Source organism: Cetorhinus maximus, chromosome 14, assembly GCF_964194155.1.
Source record: "Cetorhinus maximus chromosome 14, sCetMax3.hap1.1, whole genome shotgun sequence".
Taxonomy (NCBI): domain Eukaryota; kingdom Metazoa; phylum Chordata; class Chondrichthyes; order Lamniformes; family Cetorhinidae; genus Cetorhinus; species Cetorhinus maximus.
The window spans coordinates 72278656-72298576 of NC_135892.1; the positions used below are offsets into that span (position 1 = coordinate 72278656).

Below are 19921 nucleotides of genomic sequence, written 5' to 3' on the forward strand. Positions count from 1 at the left end.
CGTCTGTGGAGGAGAAATGGGAACCCGACAATGACCCGTTACAGTGATTCAAAGCATCGAGCAAAATTTTCCATATACTGTACACAGGAATAACGAGGAAATCTATTAAGGGTAATGTTTAGTGCATGAAGAGGAACTCTCTTCCAACACGCAAATAGATGTATCTGCACAGCAATTGGTGAGGTGAGGTGAGAGTGACAGCTCTTGACATCAAGGCAGCATTTCACCAAGTGTGGAGTCGAGGAAGCCCAGCAAAATTGAAGTCAACGGTAATCAAGGGAAAACTCTCCACTGGTTGGAGTCATAGCTACCGCAAAAAAGATGGTTTTGTTGTTGGAGGCCAATCATCGCAGCTCTAAGACATCTTTGCAGGGGTTCCTCACAGTAGTGACCTGGGCTCAAACATCTTCAACATTTTTAATTCTCTTGTGGGTTGTGGGGATTGAAAGGCCAGCACTTGTTGCCCATCTCTAATTTCCCTTGAACTGAATGGTTTACTAGGTCATTGAAGAGGGCAGTTAAGAGTCAGCCATATTGCTGTGGGTCTGGAGTCAAATGTAGGCCTGAGAGGGTGAGAATGGCAGATTTTCTTACCCAAAGTACATCAGTGAACCAAATGGGCTTTTACAACAATGATGGTTGTTATGGTCACCATTACAGGACAAACTTTATATTCTAGATTTATTCATTGAATTTAAATTCCCCCAGCTGACATGGTGGATTTTGAACCTGTATCCCAGGGCATTACTCTGGGCCTCTGGATCACTAGTCCAATGACGTTACCACTCTGCTACCATCTCCCCCACTGTTTCATCATTGACCTTCCCTCCAATATAAGGTCAGAAGTGGGGATGTTCACAGGTGATTGCACAGTGTTCAGAACCATTCGCAACCTCTCAGATACTGAAGATGTCCATGCACACATGCAGTAAGGCCTGGACAAGATTTAAGCATGGGCTGATAAATGGTAAGTGACATTCATGCCACACTAATGCCAGGCAATGACCATCTGCAATTACAGAGAATCTAACCACCTCCCTTTGACATTCAATGGCATTACCAGCATTGAATCCCCCACCATTAATATCCTGAGGGTAGCCATTGACCAGAAATTTAACTGGCCCAGTCATACAAATGCTGTGGCTACAAGAGCAGGTCAGAGCCTGGAAAGTCTGCAGCAAGTAACTCATTTCTTGACTCACCAATGCCTGTACATGATCCAGAAGGCACAAGTCAAGATTATGATTGAATGCCCTCCACACGCATGGATGAATGCAGCTCCAACAACTCTGAAGAAGCTCAACACCATCCAAGACAAAGCAGCCCACTTGATCGCACCTTATCCAACACCTTAAACATTCACTCTCACGGTGGCAGCAGTGGCTACCATCTAGAAGATGCACTGCAGCAACCTGCCAATGCTCCTTCAACAATACCTTCCCAACCCTGCAACCTCTACCACCTAGGAAAACAAGTTCAGGAAATGCATGGGAATACTACAACCTGAAATTTGCCCTCCAAATCACACACCATCCTGACATGGAATCATATTGCTGTTACTTCACTGTTGCTGGGTCAACAAAACCTGGAACTCACGCTGTAGGTGTGCCTATGCCACATGGATTGCAGCGGTTCAAGAAGACAGGTCACCACTACCTTCTCAAGGGCAATTAGGGATGGGCAATAAATGCTGGCCTTGCCAGCAATGCTCACGTTCCACAAACGAAAAAAAAAATTATATATTGATTCCATCTTTGTAGTTGTTTCATGGCATGAGTAGTTTGATTAAAGAAGATAAGGAGCAAGAATTGACTATAAATTATAACAGACTGGTTCAAAAGTAATTGATTTTAAAAAAAAGCTGCTTACTCTTCACATGAGTGTGTTCAATAATAACATAAACTACAATACTTGTCTTATTTCTTACTAATGTTATTTATTGAAAAAATATATAACACCTGGTCACTAATTTAATTGATTTCAAATGATTTTTGTGCATTTAAAGTCAAGTTGATTTGGGTGTGTTATTTTTATTCTGTGTTTAATTTCTTGTTAAAGTCACTCCATGGTTCCACTTAGGTATTCAAGGAACAGTAGCCAAATTAGATTAAAAATGGTAATTACTCTTTCACAGCACTGCAAAGTAAATCTATTATATGTTTCTATAGAAGAATCTGTTCCTTGGCACTAAAACTTCGAAGTCATTTGCAGTTTTGAATGAAATTTATATGGCTGGGGTTGTGGTCTGCACTGTCTTCAGGGATATGCAGCATATTCAAGGCTATGTTTAGACATCATGGCAAAATCGAAACCTATCCCAGTAAGCAGCAGAAGCAGTCCAAATAATGAACTTGAAGGTTAAATAAAATGGCTTAAATAATGTGGTAAACTTGAACGTACTAAGAAGGCTTAGCAAAAAAAAAATACTTTGTCAGTTTAAGAAGCTCATGGAAATCGAGCATTTGATTTCCAATTTCATACTTTGCCATACAATCAATTCTTTTTAGTCAGACTGTCTCTAGATTTACTTCTCTGCTGTAGTAAAATGAAGAAGCTTTCATTAATCTTTCAGATGCCTCATATTAACGACGAGGCTCTTGCATGAACAATGTAACAGCAATTAAAAAGCCCATTAATCTGCATTACAGCTATTAAAGATGCATGTCATTAAACGGTATCGAGTTTGATTCATTTTCTCACCAAAAATGGAACAATTATGGTCTGGCAATGTACTTTGTCATCAAATTAGGTTGGAGTTTTCCAGCAAATGGCTTTGCAATTCTTTAGTTATTCACCTATTTTATTATTCATCATTGAAATGTGGAAGCTAAAACCTCCTAAATGCTCTACCTTCTTCTGGTGTTGTAAGTTTCCATGTGTCCGCACTTTCTGCACAGCCAGCCATAGTGCAGGCAGTCAGTGTTATACTATAATTTGTGAAAGGAATCAGGCCAGTCAAGTTTCCTATAAAGGTAACAAACAAAAATTGGCGTGTAAATTACCTTATTACACAAAAATAACAGTTTAAAACAACCAAATTAAAATATTAAGTACACAGCCTACATAAATATGTTACCAACACACTTCTATATTTTGTGCAGCCTCATCAGAGACTGCTTGGCCAGCACCTACTATAATCTGTTCCTCTTCATTATGTTAATCTGTGGGCGGAATGATTCTTGTCATCTTCATGTAGCCCCATACAGCAACAGTAAACACCTTATCCTGTCTGTAATTGGACAGGTGTCTGTATCTGTGTCACCCAGCCTTTAATTCAATTAAGGCACAGTCTGCATTACACTCATTACACAATAATTTTCTTGGTTATTTCATCAGTCTGTAGAGTTTACCTGCCAGGGAACGGGTGTCAGTAAAGTTGGCCCTGATGAGGGGCGTGCTGGGACTGTCCTCATTGTATGCTTTCAAAATGTACTTCTCAATTACACCTCTGACCTCAGCAGGCTCGTCCCAGCTCACCTCAACTCTGTAACCATTTATACTGCGAATCCTTGAGGGAGTCGGCACATTTTGTGGAACTAGAAGGAAAAAAATAGAGTTGGATAAAGACCAGAAGTCCACATGAAGCACCACACATCTGTCAGCATTAGGGGCTGCAGTAAATTGAATGTAAAAATTACCATAATTATTATAATTTATAAGTTGCAACTTTCTGACAGATAAAAACAGAGAACACAGGTTTATTTTCTAGGATTTCACAAAAAGTTCTGCATATTTAAGTCTTTAAATGTGTTATTATGAATTCACAAAAAGGTTATGTAGATTTTCAGCAGTACTACTTTAATTCTTATTTAAAACACTTCGAAATATATCATAAAATGATACACTGGGTTTACAGCTGGGGGTCACTTGTCACATTTCATAATCCCGTATCGAACTATGAAGATCAGAACAATCACTGTTCATTGCTATACTTCAAAATCTACCTGGCAGAAGACAGGTAGAGTAATGGTTAAGGTGGTCCCTTCAGACTGTTGTGGTCACAGTTTCAAATTTCAATGGTATTTCTCCATTATAATGCTAGCTTCTCCCTGGAGTCTCATGATGGATTTAATCAGCTGCAAGCCAGGCCTCCAGGTGAGATGCCTTCCTAAAGTGGTTTCCCCCCGCAAAGAAAACTTTATACACATCTTACATCAAGTATGTCTGACGCTGAATGCACTGAGCAGCAAAGACACTGGAAGCCTTGGAAAAGTGAAAAATCTTTCTCCTTGCATTCTGAATATGACAACCCATTGAGAAGAGAAATGGAGGGATGATGATGAGGAAATTGAACCAAATTAAAATCATGAAATACATTTGACAGATTTGCAGGAAAAACATAAATAATAAATCCTGCCCTGAATATAATCGACTGACATTCGTAATTAACAAGTTATAGAATCATATTCACAAGTATGGCATCATGATTTCCACTATGGTAGACAACTGAACCAATAACAAAAAATCCACTATATAAGCTGCCTAATAATATATAATCATACATACAAACTGCTCACTATCTTTGTGCAAGGCCATCCACATATGCCTATGATCATTCTGGTTTTTTTCCACTTTCAGCCTTGTGAATTCAGGTACAGCATTAGTATTTCTTAATTTAATTTATTCTTTAATAATCAGAGCCGATGTATTTTTTTCGTTGTTTTACAGTATAGCCAGCGGCACTGAATAGCCAGTAAAACAAAGAATTTTCAGGAATAACAGTGTTGAGAATTAAGTGAAAACTGAAAAGTCTAGTATAGCTTGAAAACGCACATGGGAGCATTGTGCACATAAACACACTGGCTTAGGTTAAAACAAATAATAAATAACATTTAAAAATCAATGAAATTTTATTCATTTGTCCAAAAATTATTTTACTTTCAAATGTAACTAATTAATAGTTACAGGAATACCAGATGGTTATTATTTTATTACAAATGACTACACAAGGGACACAGTGGCAACACACAAGAAGCTTTATGGCAGGATGATGGATGATTAGCCCAGCAGAAATGTATGTGGACACACAAGTCACTCCATGGAAACAGTATAGTTTCTCCCACTTCAAAGCCCATTTTTCCCTCACGCATATTTTGTTCAGGGGTAAGTAAATTAAATAAACTGCATATATTTTCTATGAATTGTCATATGTTTTTAACAATGTAATAAACTGACCAAATGTATTACTTTAGTTACATAAATGGGAGACTTTTGAACAGCTGATAGTTATTAACCTTGAACAGCATGAAATTGTCTAACATTTTTGACAGAAAGCATGCCTATTTTCTTATACATCTCATTCAGCTTTGTTGAAAATCTAGCTGTATGAAATTATTATGCAATCTATATTGAAGCATAAATACAAAATATAAGAAAAACCTGGAGACAGAAAAATACCTACTGGTCCATCCAACCTCTTCCACATAAATGAGATGTATGTGTCTTACAAATCTTTCACGCCCCATTCCACTCTATCTGGAAACCATATAGTCTAGAAGAGGCGAGAAACCAACTAAAACACACAGCCAATTAGGGGACAAAATCTGGAACATTCCTCTTTGGTTCCCTTAGGCAATTAAAACTAGTCCGGAGATCAATCTGGCCCTGATTAATGTTATGCATTACTACCTTATATGAGATGATCTTCACCCCAGCCAAAAGCAGTTCCAGCTCTTGCTTGAAGGAATTCAGCAAAAATGTAATATAATTCTGTTTTACAATCAGACCTTCATTAAATTTTGGTTCTATTTGCTTTAGAGAATTATGCGGCGAAATTTAATGTAATTGACATGGGTCCAGTCCCCTGGTTGGAGAACTCATGGGAAAAACCAGAGGTTTCTGAGCAGGAGGCCCAACCAAAATAACTGGCTAGGTTTGGACTTTACCAGGCATTTAGGGCCCAGAGGGGTGGAAATCTACCCACCCCCCCGAAGTTGCTGGCCAATATGAGGCTGGCAGCTCGCCATTGCCTGCAGCGCCACTGGGAACAGTGATAGTTACCGGTAGAGCTCCAGGCTCTTCACCACAAATCTTCGGGTGGGTAAGGACAGATGGGGGTAGTAGCTGCAGGAGGAGGTGGGTGGGGGGGTGGGGGTGGTGGTGGTCAGAGGCAAGGGCAGGGGTGGTTTTCAGCAGTCCCATGTTCCTGATGCTGGGTCCTTCGATCGGGCACTGGGCCACCTTCCCAGCAGGCTGCAGACACACCCGGCAGGATTTGCTGGGTGGCCTTTGGGAGGCACAGGACAGCCTGCCACTCTAATCCCTGAGTTACCACTAAATTCTGGTGGGCTCAGGGATAAGTGGTGTCAACTGGCTCAATAATTAGCTTAACTGGCATCCCGCTGTGAGCAGGTGAGTATCCCCATGGGCCCCTTCCTGCCTCTGATTTAATCACGTGAAATTTTCCCACCACTGGGAGACTGACATGTGGCCTCTCCCGCAATTAAATGGGCCTGGCCACCAAGTTTCCCGCTGTGATGGGCTGTATTAAATCCAACCCATGGTCTTTCTATTGATATTGCAGTGGAGCAGTGGGAAAACTCTGACATTCGATCCAATGCCATGAACATTGGTTCAAATACTTCAAATGGAGCTCATATGTCACTATTTAATTTCAGCGTCAGCAACATTGAAGTTAACCCAGTACCTAACCACTCCTTATTATGGTGATTTAAAATTAAACCTGAACCTCCATGTACCTATTTGCAAATCTGCATTCTTAAGTGCAATTTCAAACCCTTTCTTATGAATGAACATGCTTTCTTCAGCTCCACAATCTTTTGTCAAATTTGATGCAGACTAATTCCAATTTTTGATTGTTCTTCCCTAGCTGAACATCATGAGTAGTCCTGGATTTCTAATCACCTCCGTAATTATACAGAAAAATACTGAGGATGCTGGAAACCTGATCCAAAAACAGAAAAAGTTATAAATACTCAGTAGGTCAGGCCGCAAATGTGGAGAGAGAAACAAAGTTTCAGGTTGATGACCTTTCTTCAGATCTACAAGAAATTTAGAGATGTAACAGGTTTCAAGCGATTGCAGATGCCCAAAAGGGTCCAAAGGGTACCTTTCAGTACATTTAATGCTACTTTTTTTCTTTTTGATACTGTATCTTATATTTGTTGCTCACAATGTGATCTCCTCTCCATTGGGAGGCAAATGCGGATTAGGTGATTGCTTTGCAGAACACCTCCACTTGCCCCACAAGCGTAACCCTGATCTTTTGGTCGCCTGTCTTTTTAATTTTCCATCCTGCTCCCACTCTGGTCCTGTCCACCCTTGGGCTCCTACACTGTTCTAATGAGGATCTGTGAGGAAAAGCACTTCATCCTTTGATTAGGCCGTTATAGCCTTCCAGACTCAACAGTTCAACAATGTCAGATTGCAACCACTTCTCCTCTCTTTCAGACATCAGCTGTTGGTGATGATTCTACTGTTGCCATTTACAGTTCCTCTAAACTCATTTAAGTTTCCTCACTCATTTCATTCCCTTTTTGACTGCATCAGCATTCACTCTATGTTTCAATCTCTCCTCTTTTCCACCCTATTATAAACCTTTCTTTTTTTTCTTTCCTTCTGTCCCTCCTTTCCCTGTGTCTGTACTTGCTTGAAACCTCTTAATTCTTTAGCTTTTTCCAGTTCTGATGAAAGCTGGTCAATTTTCTTTTCCATCAGATGCTGCTTGATGTGCTGAGCATTCACTGCTTCTTATTACCTTTATAATTATATTCAATCGAGCCTACGCTGATCCTAATGCTCGACACTGGGGAGAATAGAGATGAAAAGGAAACCATCCCTCCCTTCATGACTTGTTTTTGTCCATTTTGAGCTACGGACGCCCTCTTAAACACAATACTGCAGTTAATAACTTGTTTTATTTGATTTACTTATGCTTCTGAGCTGTTTGCCACTGGAAAGAATATACAGGTAGGAAGACTACACAGAGGACGAATATCTTGCAGCCATTCCCCAGTTCACCTCGTTTGACTTCCAGGTGTTAAGATATTTTCCATTAGGCAAAATGATGTTATCATACTTCAGTTTGATACCAAATTTATTGCCTAGGTGATAACATTGTGACCAGATATGCTTCTCTCCTCCCAATCCTGCAGTAAATCTGCCATATTCAGGTGCTTTATGGCTGGATTGCCTGCCACACCAAATGGAAATTGTAAAAGCAGGTTTTCTTTCTGTGCAGCAATTGTCAGCAAATTTGAAAAGAATATATAAGAATACATATCCTCTTTCTAGCAAGTTATAGAACTAAATATTTATAGTGGCTTCCTGATTCAACAATGAAAAAAGCAGTAATTGGGGTCAAGGCAACTTAATACCCACTTTGGGATTTTTAAAAATGGAAGTTAGAGTCATGTCCAGAGAGGTTAAAGGTGTTCATGTGACACAACAAAAGTCTTAAAACACTCTTTTGTGCTTGTGATAATCCTCAATGTAACTATATTTTTCCAGAAAATAGTTTTAATTTTTAAAATACACATACTCCTGAATTAATCACAAAATTCAGCTCCATGGCAGCTGGTGATACAGAAGCCAGAGGCCCTGAAAATGGTGTGCACAGTGCTTCCAGCTGCTTCCAGTGTGGCATGCCATGTTGGGAATGGCGTTCGTGCAGACATGCCTTCCCTATGTCAGAAAATTCACAGTGGGCAGTTCATAATGTCAAATAGCCTGTTAGGCTGATTTGATCTACAAATTTAGACTGTGGAGGTTTAGTCAATGTCTGTGCTAACAATCATAGCTGCATGAGGGATGCCCACGAGAGCTATTTAAAGGGCCAGTTATCCAACTTGCATGGGAGATGTTTTTGACTTACTGTTGCACTTGCAAAATTTAACAAAGTGTGTAGCGTGTTTTAGAGGAGTTCTGGTGAGTTACTTGATTTGGAAAGGAGTCTTGCTGCATCCATACAGGGAGGATAGAGGAAGTTTGTGACCTGTCCATACACAGGTTGCAACAATTTTGGGGGGTCTGGTTGCAGGGCCTATGTGTCTGACAGAGAAATGGAGCTGAGGCTGCAGAGAGGGGAAGCTGTGTGCAGAGGGAGGAAGAGGAGAAGTCTCTACAAAGGGCCCTACCAACCAAGGGTTTTCGGGGGCACTTCTATAACCTCTACCTCCACGAGAATAAATGTCTTACGTTGCTAAGATTCACCAAGGAGATGGTCAGAAAACTATGCCACCTCCTCTAGCAGGATCTGCAGCCTCACAGAAGAGTGAGGACAGTGCTGCTAGTGGCTAGCAAGGTCATTGTGGCCCTAAACTTCTATGTGACTGGATCCTTCTAGGTGGGAGCATACGACATTGCAAACATATCCCAGTTCACTGTCCATCAATGCATCCAAGAAATAATGAAGGCGATGTTCATAAAGAGAGGAGAGTTCATTGTTTTCTCTCTAACCAGAGAGGATAAGCAGCCAGGGTAGTAGGATTCCCAATAGTGCAAGGAGTTCTTGACTGCATCAACATGACTCATTAGATCCCACGTGTCAACAGGGGAAAATGCAGTGGAACTGCAAAGGGTTCTAGTCCATTAATATACCATTGGTGTGTGATCATGACAAAATCACCATGTGGGTAATGGCCATTCACCTGGCAGCCATGAAGCCTTCATCCTGAGGCAGTCTGTCATTCTCACTGTCTTTGGATCTCCTTGAAGAACCAGAGGCCATTTGCTTGGAGTCATGACTAACAACACCCCCTTCACCACCCAATCATGCGAAGACAATGAGGGCCACCAGGAACATTTTGGAAGACCATTGGTGTTCTTAAGCAATGGTTCTGCTGTCTGAACTGCTTGGGCTAACCCATTACTAATTGCAAAAGTGTGTCTCCATTCATGGTGGTCTGCTGTGTCCTCTACAACCTCGTTATTATAAGGGCTCAACCATTATCACCAAGCATCCTGAGGTTACGTCAGGAGTAGGAGGAAGAAGAGGTTGCAGGAAGGAGGCATCCAGGACTTTTCCACTCCAGGTTCTTGAGCACCTAATGAAACTCTGGTTGCCTTTAAACATCAGCCCGTCACCCCCATTGCTCTATAATTCTCATCCTCCCACCCATCTGTGCCTCCTATTACAGTGTCCTGACAGACAAATACTGCAATCCTGCAATACAAATCACCAACAACAAACATTTCCATAACAACTCTAACAAACCACACACTTAAAAATAGAAAGAAAATGTAATTATTCACTCTTAGCGCCTGTCTTGTGAGTACCTTTGCCTGGTCCAGAGCTCCTATGCAATGAATCCTGTAGTTGAAAATGGCTAGTGTAGTTGAACAGTTGATGTTCACTGGTGGAGACTGCAAATAGCCTTGCAGGATGCTTTCGAGCAGCTATGGGCTGTGGGGGTCTGGGTTCAAGCTGCATCACCTCAGCATGGGCAGCAGCAATCAAGTTAGCTCATTGAGAGGCAACAGCAACGGCACTCACAGAGTGGCAGTGCTGGGAGCATGAATTCTGTCACCCCGGGAGAGCACAGAAGGTTCATGTACCACAGATTCACTGCTATTCCCCAGGGCATTGCCTCAGCAATCATAGTCATCTATTAGAGGACAAATTGCTGGACTGCTGTGAACAATGAGAGCTGTAACCATGATAGCTGCAGTCTGAACTTGCATGGCAGCAAGCATGGATTTCATGACCTCCACTTGAGCTTCACTGCAGCACTGAGACTTTGGGTGGTTTCTGTTTGTGCTGCCTTGAAAGCTGAGACATTGACCACCAGAGAGTGGACCATAACTGGATCTGGAAGTACTGAGATGTTGTTGATCACTACAAGAACTGGACTCCTCCATGCTCCTTGGCAGTGAGAAGAGGCTCTCTGACAGGCCAGTCAATGCACCAAGCATTATGGTGTGCATGTCCATCAGTGTTCTCCTGTATGCCATGCCATTAAAGTCCTTATCTGAGTTTTTTTGTATTCATTCATGGGATGTGGACATCGCTAGCTAGACCAGCATTTATTGCCCATCCCTAATTGCCCTTGAGAAGGGGTGGTAAGCTGCCTTCTTGAACCGCTACAGTCCATGTGGTGTAGGTACATCCACAGTGCTGTTAGGGAGGGAGTTCCAGGATTTTGACACAGCGATAGTGAAGGAACAGCGATATATTTCCAAGCCAGGGTGGTGAGTGGCTTGGAGAGGAACTTCCAGGTGGTGGTCTACCCATGTATCTGCTGCCCTTGTCCTTCTTGATGGTAGCGATCATGGGTTTGGAAGGTGCTCTCTAAGGAGGTTTGGTGAGTTCCTGCAGTGCATCTCGTTGATGGTGCACATTGCTGCTACTGTGTGTCGGTGGTGAAGAGTGAATATTTTTGGAAGGGGTGCCAATCAAGTGGGCTGCTTTGTCCTGGATAGTGTCAAGCTTGAGTGTTGTTGGAGTTGCACTCATCCAGGCAAGTAGGGAGTATTCCATCACACTCCTGGCTTGTGCCTTGTAGATGGTGGACAGTCCTTGGGGAGTCAGGAGGTGAGTTAATTGCCGCAGGATTCCTAGCCTCTGACCTGCTCTTGTAGCCACAGTATTTATACGGCTAGTCCAGTTCAGTTTCTGGTCAAGGGTAACCCCCAAGATGTCGATAGTGGGGAACTCAGCGAAGGTAATGCCATTGAATGTCAAGGGACGATGGTTAGATTCTCTCTTGTTGGAGATGGTCATTGCCTGACACTTATGTGGTGTGAATATTGCTTGCCACTTGTCAGCCCAAGCCTGGATTTTGTCCAGGTCTTGCTGCATTTGGACATGGACTGCTCCAGTATCTGAGGAGTTGTGAATGGTGCTGAACATTGTGCAATCATTAGCGAACATCTCTACTTCTGACCTTATAATGGAAGGAAGGTCATGGATGAAACAGCTGAATATGGAGGCCTTGGACACTACCCTGAGGAACTTCTACAATGATGTCCTGGAACGGAGATGATTGACCTCCAACATCCACAACCATTTTCCTTTGTGCTAGATATGACTATAACCAGTGGAGAGTTTTCTCCCCGATTCGCATTGACTCCAGTTTTGCTAGGGCTCCTTGATGCCAAACTCGGTCAAATGCTGCCTTGATGTCAAGGGCAGTCAATCTCACCTCACCCCTGGAGTTAAGCTCTTTTGTCCATGTTTGAGCCAAGGCTGTATTGAGCTCAGGAGCTGAGTGGGCCTGGCGGAACCCAAGCTGAGCGTTAGTGAGCAGGTTATTGCTAAGCATGTACTGCTTGATAGCACAGTTGATGACCCCTTTCATCACTTTACTGATGATCGAGAGTAGACTGATGGGTGGTAATTGGCTGGGTTGGATTTGTCCTGCTTTTTGTGTACAGGACATACCTGGGCACTTTTCCACATTGCCAGGTAGATGCCAACCTTGTAGATGTACTGGAAGAGCTTGGCTAGGCGTATGACAAGTTCTGGAGCACAGGTCTTTAGTACTATTGCTGGAATATTGTCAAGGCCTATAGCCTTTGCAGATACAGTGCCCTCAGCCATTTCTTTATACCACATGGAGTGAATCGAATTGGCTGAAGACTGGCATCTGTGATGCTGGGGACCTCTGGAGGAGACCGAGATGGATCATTAACTTGGCATTTCTGCCTGAAGATTGTTGCAAATGCTTCAGCCTTATCTTTTGCACTGACATGCTGGGTTCTCCCATCATTGAGGATGGGGATATTTGTGGAGCCTCCTCCTCCAGTGAGTTGTTTAATTGTCCACTACCATTCATGACTGGATGTGACAGGACTGCAGTGCCCAGACCTGTTGGCTGTGGATTTGCTTAGCTCTGTCTATCACTTACTGCTTATGCTGTTTGGCACGCAAGTAGTCCTGTGTTGTAGCTTCACTAGGTTTACACTTCATTTTTAGGTATGCCTGGTTTTGCTCCTGGGATGCCCTCCTGCACTCTTCATTGAACTGGGGTTGATCCCCTCGCTAATTGGTAATGGTAGAGTGGGGGATATGCCGAGCCATGAGGTTGCAGATTGTGGTTGAGTACAATTCTGCTGCTGTAAAAGAAGTGAAAATTGCGAGTCAAACAGAACTCAGGAAACATAATCAGGCGTTTTGTTTGTGGGAAGGAGAGGTCCTGTGGAGAAGATCAGGTGAGACTATTCAGTTTGTAAGCCATTAAAGAAAAAGCACGCCAAAGCCTAAGCCCACTAAAATGTGGAAAAGTGCGCCAACCACCTTTTTGAATTGCCTTTGATGTGGTGGGAACAAACCGCATAAGCAAGAAGAATGTATAGTGGTGGGGGTTGTGGGGGGTAGTTCAAAAACGGTGCAAAAATAGGCCACATCAAAACTGTTTGTCACTCAAAAACGCTGACAACCGGTAAAAAGAGGGAGAAAATTTTGAAACAGAGCCGCATACAAGAAGTGGAAGAACTACAAGCAAAGGATCTAACCTTCCTGGGGGAGGTCAATGATACTGAAAGCAAATATTGGAGTATTAAACTGCAAGTGGATGGACACCCCAAAGATTTAAACTAGACAGAGAAGCAGGGGTTTCTGTTTTATCAGACGAAACAGATTACATTGCAACCTTCATCTATCAAATTACAAGGCCCAGGTGAGACAATTTTATAAGTAAAAGGCCAACTCATGGCAAAGCTGAAATATAGGCCAGGGTTTTCAGCTTGGCATGCGTGAAATAGCGCGCGATGACCTGGCGAGTGTCCTGAGGTCATTGTGCACTTATGTGATACTTCAGTTGGAGGGCACGCGGGGGAGTCGGCAGCATGTCTGCCGACAATTAAGAAGGCTGTTAAGCCCATTGATTAATGAATTAAAGTGAAATTTTCCCAGCCCGTCCAACCTTACAGTTGGCAGGCGGAAAAATAGGCCGAGCAGCCTTTGCATTTTTTACGAAACCTCAACCACGATGCTTCGAACAGCGATTTTAAAAAAATAATTTTAAAACTCATTTTTAACATGTCCTTGCTCATGTGGCAGAGGGGACGTGTTTTCCTTATTTTTGAATTCTTTATTTTTAATGTTAGAAATCTTCAGCTCCGTGAAGTAGCTCTGTGCCTTCAGGGAGCTTTAACTGAGCGCACCCGCAAACTTCAGCACTTGCACTTCTCCTGCCCCCACTCAGGCAGTGCTGAGGTTATCAGTGCGTGTTTCAAGCTGGCCAGCTAGCATAAAATCACTGTCAGGGCCCGATCGTGGGCTGCAGACCGTTACGCAGCCACTCCTGGGCTCACCCGACGAGGGGAAATTCTTCCTCGGAGAGACTGAGAAATCCTCGAATCTCTCTATGTCAGTCAAAATCAAAAATGCTCTCTATTAAGGAGAAAAGTATGCCTAAGGCTGAAATTAATCTATAAACTGGGTGGGGTTGCTGATGGGAACTACAGCGGTGCAGTTTGAAACAAATTTCCAAAATTGTTTACAGGGCTCGGGAAGTCAAAGACCAAGTGCTTTATCACCCTACGAGCTGATGCTAACCTAATTTGCCTCTTTACACTGAAGTCTCTTACCCACTCGGACAAAGTCAAGGGTGAAATGTAAAAGATGCATCGGCAAAGGATTAACACACCGGTCAACGTGCCAACAAAATGTGCAGGAACGGCTACAGTCCCAAAGCCAAACGGCTCTATAACAATCTGCAAAGATTTAACTCAGCTAGGCAAATCAGTGGAACGTGAGATCCACCCGATGGAATCAGTGAACGAAAACCTTGCCAAGCTAGCCAAGAGTACTTTATTTACCAAATTGGATGCAAACAGGGATTTTGGCAGCTTCCAATGGGCAAAGAATCCAGATTGCTGACCACATTTATAACATCATTCAGCCATTATTGTTTCAACAGATTGTCCTTTGGAATAGTGTCAGCTCCAGAAATTTTCCAGAGAACAATGTGTCGCTCTGTAGAAGGCATGGAAGGAGTAATATGCCATATGGGCGATATACTTATACATGGCTCCACCGAGAGAAGAGAATGTTCACAGAGTCAGAGCAGCCCTGAGAGTCTTACAGGATGCAGACCTAGCATTGAATGAAAAATGCGAATGTGATCAAGTTTCTAGTTCACATAGTACAAGCCACTGGAATCACAGTTGATCCAGGAAAAACAAAAGTAATCAGAGAATTTCACAACCCAGGAACATAACTGAGCTTCAAAGATTCCTCAGGATGGTCGACCAAGTAGGCAAGTTCCTACCAAGTTTAACCAAGATCAACAAGGCTTTGAGACAGCTGTTGAAACAGGGTCAGCAGTGGTACTGGAACACAGAGCAGCAAAAATGCTTTTGAAAGGATTAAACAACTTTTAATTTTTTCTGAAATCTTGGCACATTATGACCCAGAATTACCCATCATAGTAGCAGCAGATACACCATCTACAGATCTGGGGGCGGTTTTATTTTAAGTGCAGAGAGACAACAATGCAGACCAGTCTACTATGTCTCTAGGTCACTAACAGGAACAAAAGAACAATACACACAATAGAGAAAGAAGCATTGGCAGCAATGTGGGCATGTGAAAATTTTTCAGACTATGTTGTGGGATTGCATTTCAGAATCAAAACAGCCCATAAGCCACAGTCACCCTTCTGGACATGAAAGAAATTGTGAAGATGCCACCCAGAATCCAGTGGTTCAAACTAAGATTGATGAGATATGAATCCATCACAGAGTATGTAAAAGGGAAGTATCAAACAATGACAGGTACACTGTCACAAATAGCATCAGAAGGAACCAAACAAGAAGATTTATATTTCAGCAGGGAGGTTGAAACATATACATCCTTAATCACTCAGCACTTAACAGCTGCTGCAAAAAAGTTGCAGGAAATAAAACAAGCCCAACAACAAGATGAAGAATGTCTCCAAATCTGAGAATATTGCATAGAAGGATGGCCAGACTATATTCCCACTAATCTGACACTATAGCAGTACTTTGAACAACCCAGACACCTCACAGTCATTAATGGCTTTCTAGTCTTCAATGAGAGAATAACCGTATCAAGAGTACTTCAGCTTGATGTTCTTCAAAGAATCACCAAGGTTATCGAGGAATAGCAAAACATTTTGTTGGAGCACAGCAATCAGCCTGGTGGCCAGACATTACTTGCTCTATCAAAGAAATTATTTCTAACTGTCTTACTTGTGTTGTAAACAGCCAAGAACACAAAGAACCACTATTACCTTCTACTTTTCAATCAAGGCTATGAGAGCACTTGGAATGGACTTATTTGAACTGAGGGAGAAAATCTTCCTTATTGTCATTGATTACTACTCATGGTGGATTGAAGTTAACAGATTGCATAGTGTCACAGCAGAAACAATCATCCAGTCCCTCAAGAGAATTTATGAAACACATGGCACCCCAGACATCGTAGTGTCTGATAACGGACTGCAATTTGCTAATGAGCTATTCAACAATTTTGCAAACAAATATGGCTTCATTCATGTAACCAATTCACCTCGCTATCCTCAAGCAAATGGAGAACTGAGAAAAGGACACAAACCATAAAAGATTTATTGAAGAAAAACAAAGACCTTAATCTAGCTCTTCTGAGTTATCAAACCTCAGCACTACAAAATGGTTTCTCGCCATCAGAGTTACTAATGGATGGGAGATTGAGGACCCAGCTTCCATCTCTAGACCAAAGGCTCCACAAATACCATGAATGACCACACGAGAGTAAAACAGTGTGAGGGAGAACAGAGAAGCAACCAGACTTGGAATTTTAATCATAGGCATAGAGCTTGAGAGTCACCAGTGCTGAAGTCCGGGGAGAGATTATAGGTCCGAGACCATAAGAAAAAAAGGAACTATCATTGAGAAAAACTCCACAACCAAGAACCTACAGGATTGCAATAGACCAGGGTATCATAAGGAGAAGCTGAAATGCCTTAATATCCTTGGAGAGAAAGCTAATAGAAATTTGGGTTTACTACTCAGATCCTGATGAAGAAGAAGAATGACTTACTACAAGCTCTACAGCCACCCAGGAGAAGAGCACTCACATCGACAGATGGGAGAGTGTGGAATATCCTCAGCCTCAAAAGGAGATCAGAACAAGATCAGGAAGATTGGTCAAGACACCTCAGAAACTAACCCTGTGTAGTCTAAGACATTGGAGGAGAGGTGCAGGAGGGTATATGATAGGGATACAGACTTGGGGGGAGATGTAAAGTAGAGTTAACATCAGAAGCTTACATGATGCTGACGTTTTTCAATGATGTCAGATCACATGACTGAGAAGTAAGAGAGATCTGGAAGAAGGAAAAGTTCCAAACTCGTATGAAGTGGCATAGGTTCTTTTCTTAGCTCCATTTTGTCAATGGTTCAATATTTATTTACACAAGATACAAAGGCATCAAGTGCTTATAGTTTCTACTACTTATGTGGTTGATTGGCAGTTTTATAAAGTTGTGATAACAGCAGTTTTGTAAAGAAAGTTATGAATGGCTGGTTTTTTAAAAGCTTTTCCACACATGCCATTAGTGAATGGGCATAGAAGCACCATGAGTTGACATGGAGGGTTTGAGGGGCCAGTGGTGGTGGGTAGAGATACATGGACGGTATGAGTAGCCACTGGTTTGTGTGGCTGGTGAATGGGGAGTAGGTGGGGGGTGAGAGTGTGTGAGGGGTGAGGGCTAGAAAGCATAATGACAAAGTCCAAGAGAACCGAGGCAGGCCTTTTAACCAGCCCACCTCAGCACTCAGCAGCTCCTGTGGCCACCTCCGATCTGTATCTGGAGGTTGTTGGGGGGCAGGCCAGTCTCCAGTTCGCAGCCATGCACCCCCAAGAACGAAAACCCTGTTCGAGGCACTTTCTCTCAAGGTGGGCACGCTGAGCCTGAAAATTTTCTGACTCCCACTATCCACCTCGAAGATATAAATGCAGCCCAAAGGGGTGAATTTTCCCAGTTAGTTTGGGCGATCCCAGAAATGGCTGTGGCAGGACGCAGGTTACGATGTTCCCGGAGGCGGCCAATTAGGAAGCTGCCTCCAGAGCCCTGTTCAAATAAGGATGATGCGTGAACCAGGGAACCAGAAGGCTCATTCAGAGCGTCCACAACAAACTCCAGCCAGCAGCCCCACTGGCAGAGGTGGGTGCTGCCAATGTAGGTAGAAAAACATGGGGGTGCCTCAATATGGGAGTGTGCTCTGAAGTGTTATAAAACTGCAAGAAATGAAGATACCCACAGCTGCCTGGTCATCATTGTGGAGGAGGAACCTCTTCTGCAGCCATGACAATGACCCTCTTGCACCCTTGGCTTTGCTGGGGTGGGTGGGGGGATTGTTGATTTAAGGGAGGCATTGGCAGCTCCTCAACCTGCCTACCAGAAGGCTGCCTCCAGGCAACTGCCAGGCTTCGGCCTCAGTGGAGGGGTGGGGCATCTGCCAATCAGAAGATCCGGCCAAGCCACCAATTTATCCCCAAGCAGGCACCTGATGGAGCCTAATCAGCACCCGCTGTTGACAGGTGGGTAGCTAATACCTTTCAGATCCCGTCTCCCTGCAAGATCACTCAAAAAGCAGGGTCATACGATGGAACTGCCCTGATGCAAGATTCTCTAGTTTTGCTCCCAGTCTCACCTCTAAACCTATCTCTTAGGAATATTCAGCTCATAATTTCATTGGACATAGAAATACCTGGCATTCCATTTTCTCTATTTATTATCTGTGTATATAATGCATATATGGACAAATAGACAGTCAATGAAGCCTCTTCACAAAATCTTGAATTGTGTGAACATTCTCACGGGCCGGAATTTTACCAGGCCTTCAGTGACAGACTGTGAGGCAAGAAGGCTTGTGGGGGTGAGGGATCAAGTTTTGGAAGATGTGATAAATTAAATAGAGAAGACAAAGTGAGAGAGCAAGGTAGCAATAAGCGAAATGATGATCAGAACGTGACATGAAGGAACACAGTGTACAAACTTAACAGTGCACCGGCAGATAATTCCATAAATTACAAAAATGGTAAAAAGACAACACTAAAGGCTCTGTATCAGAATGCACATAGCATTTGTAACAAAACAAATGAATAAACAGCGCAAATAGAAATAAATGTATATGATCTGATAGGCATTACAGAGACATGGCTGCAAGATGACAAAAACTGGGACCTGGCTATTCAAAGGTACAGAACTTTTAGGAAGGACAGGAAGCTAGGAAAAGCTGTTAATTAAAGATGACATTGCTACAAAAAAGAGGTGGCCTTAGTTCTGGAGATTAAGATGTAGAATCAGTTTGGGTAGAGTTAAGAAATAGTAAAGGTAGGAAGTCACTAATGGGAGTGATTTATAGGCCCCCTAACAGTAACCACACTGCAGGACGGGGTATAGAGGAAGAAAAATTGAGAGCTTGTGAGAAAGGTACAGTGAGTAATTTCAATCTACATTTAGGTTGAACAACTCAGATTGGCAAATGCAGCCTGGATCATGAGTTCATAGAGTGTTTTCAGGCAGTTTCTTAGAGCAGCACGTTTTAGAGGCAACGAGAGAGCAGGCTATACTAGAATTGGTAAAGTGCAATGAGACAGGATTAATTAATGACCTCGTAGTGATGGCTCTCCTAGGTAGCAGTGATCATAATATGATTGAATTTCACATTCAGTTTGAGGGAAAAAAGAGTGGATCCAAGACCAGTGTTTTTAAACTCAAATATGGTCAATAATGAGGGCATGAAGAAAGAGCTGGCTAAAGTGAACTGGGGAATTAGGTTAAGGGATAGGTCAGTAGAGATGCAGTGGCAGACATTTAAGGAGATATTTTAGAATATTCAGAAGATACATTCCGGTGAGAAAGAAAGATTCTAAGGGAAGGATGCACCTTCTGTGGCTAACTAAGGAAATTAAAGATAGCATCAAATTGAAAGCAAAACTGTCTAAGCCCACAAAGACTAATGGCAGGTCAGAACATTGGACAAAATATAAACAAAGCAAAGAATGACT

General features: G+C 42.5%; 1 protein-coding gene across 1 annotated transcript in view; it reads right to left on the minus strand.

The window, feature by feature from the left end:
• Window positions 1-19921, minus strand: part of ush2a (Usher syndrome 2A (autosomal recessive, mild)) — a 1183552-nt gene that overhangs the window by 662746 nt on the left and 500885 nt on the right. The window contains exons 33-34 of the mRNA XM_078556364.1: window positions 3351-3536; window positions 2851-2964 (exon numbers count right to left, since the gene is read on the minus strand). Coding sequence (XP_078412490.1) covers window positions 2851-2964; window positions 3351-3536 — 300 coding nt within the window. The remainder of the gene's footprint in view (window positions 1-2850; window positions 2965-3350; window positions 3537-19921) is intronic.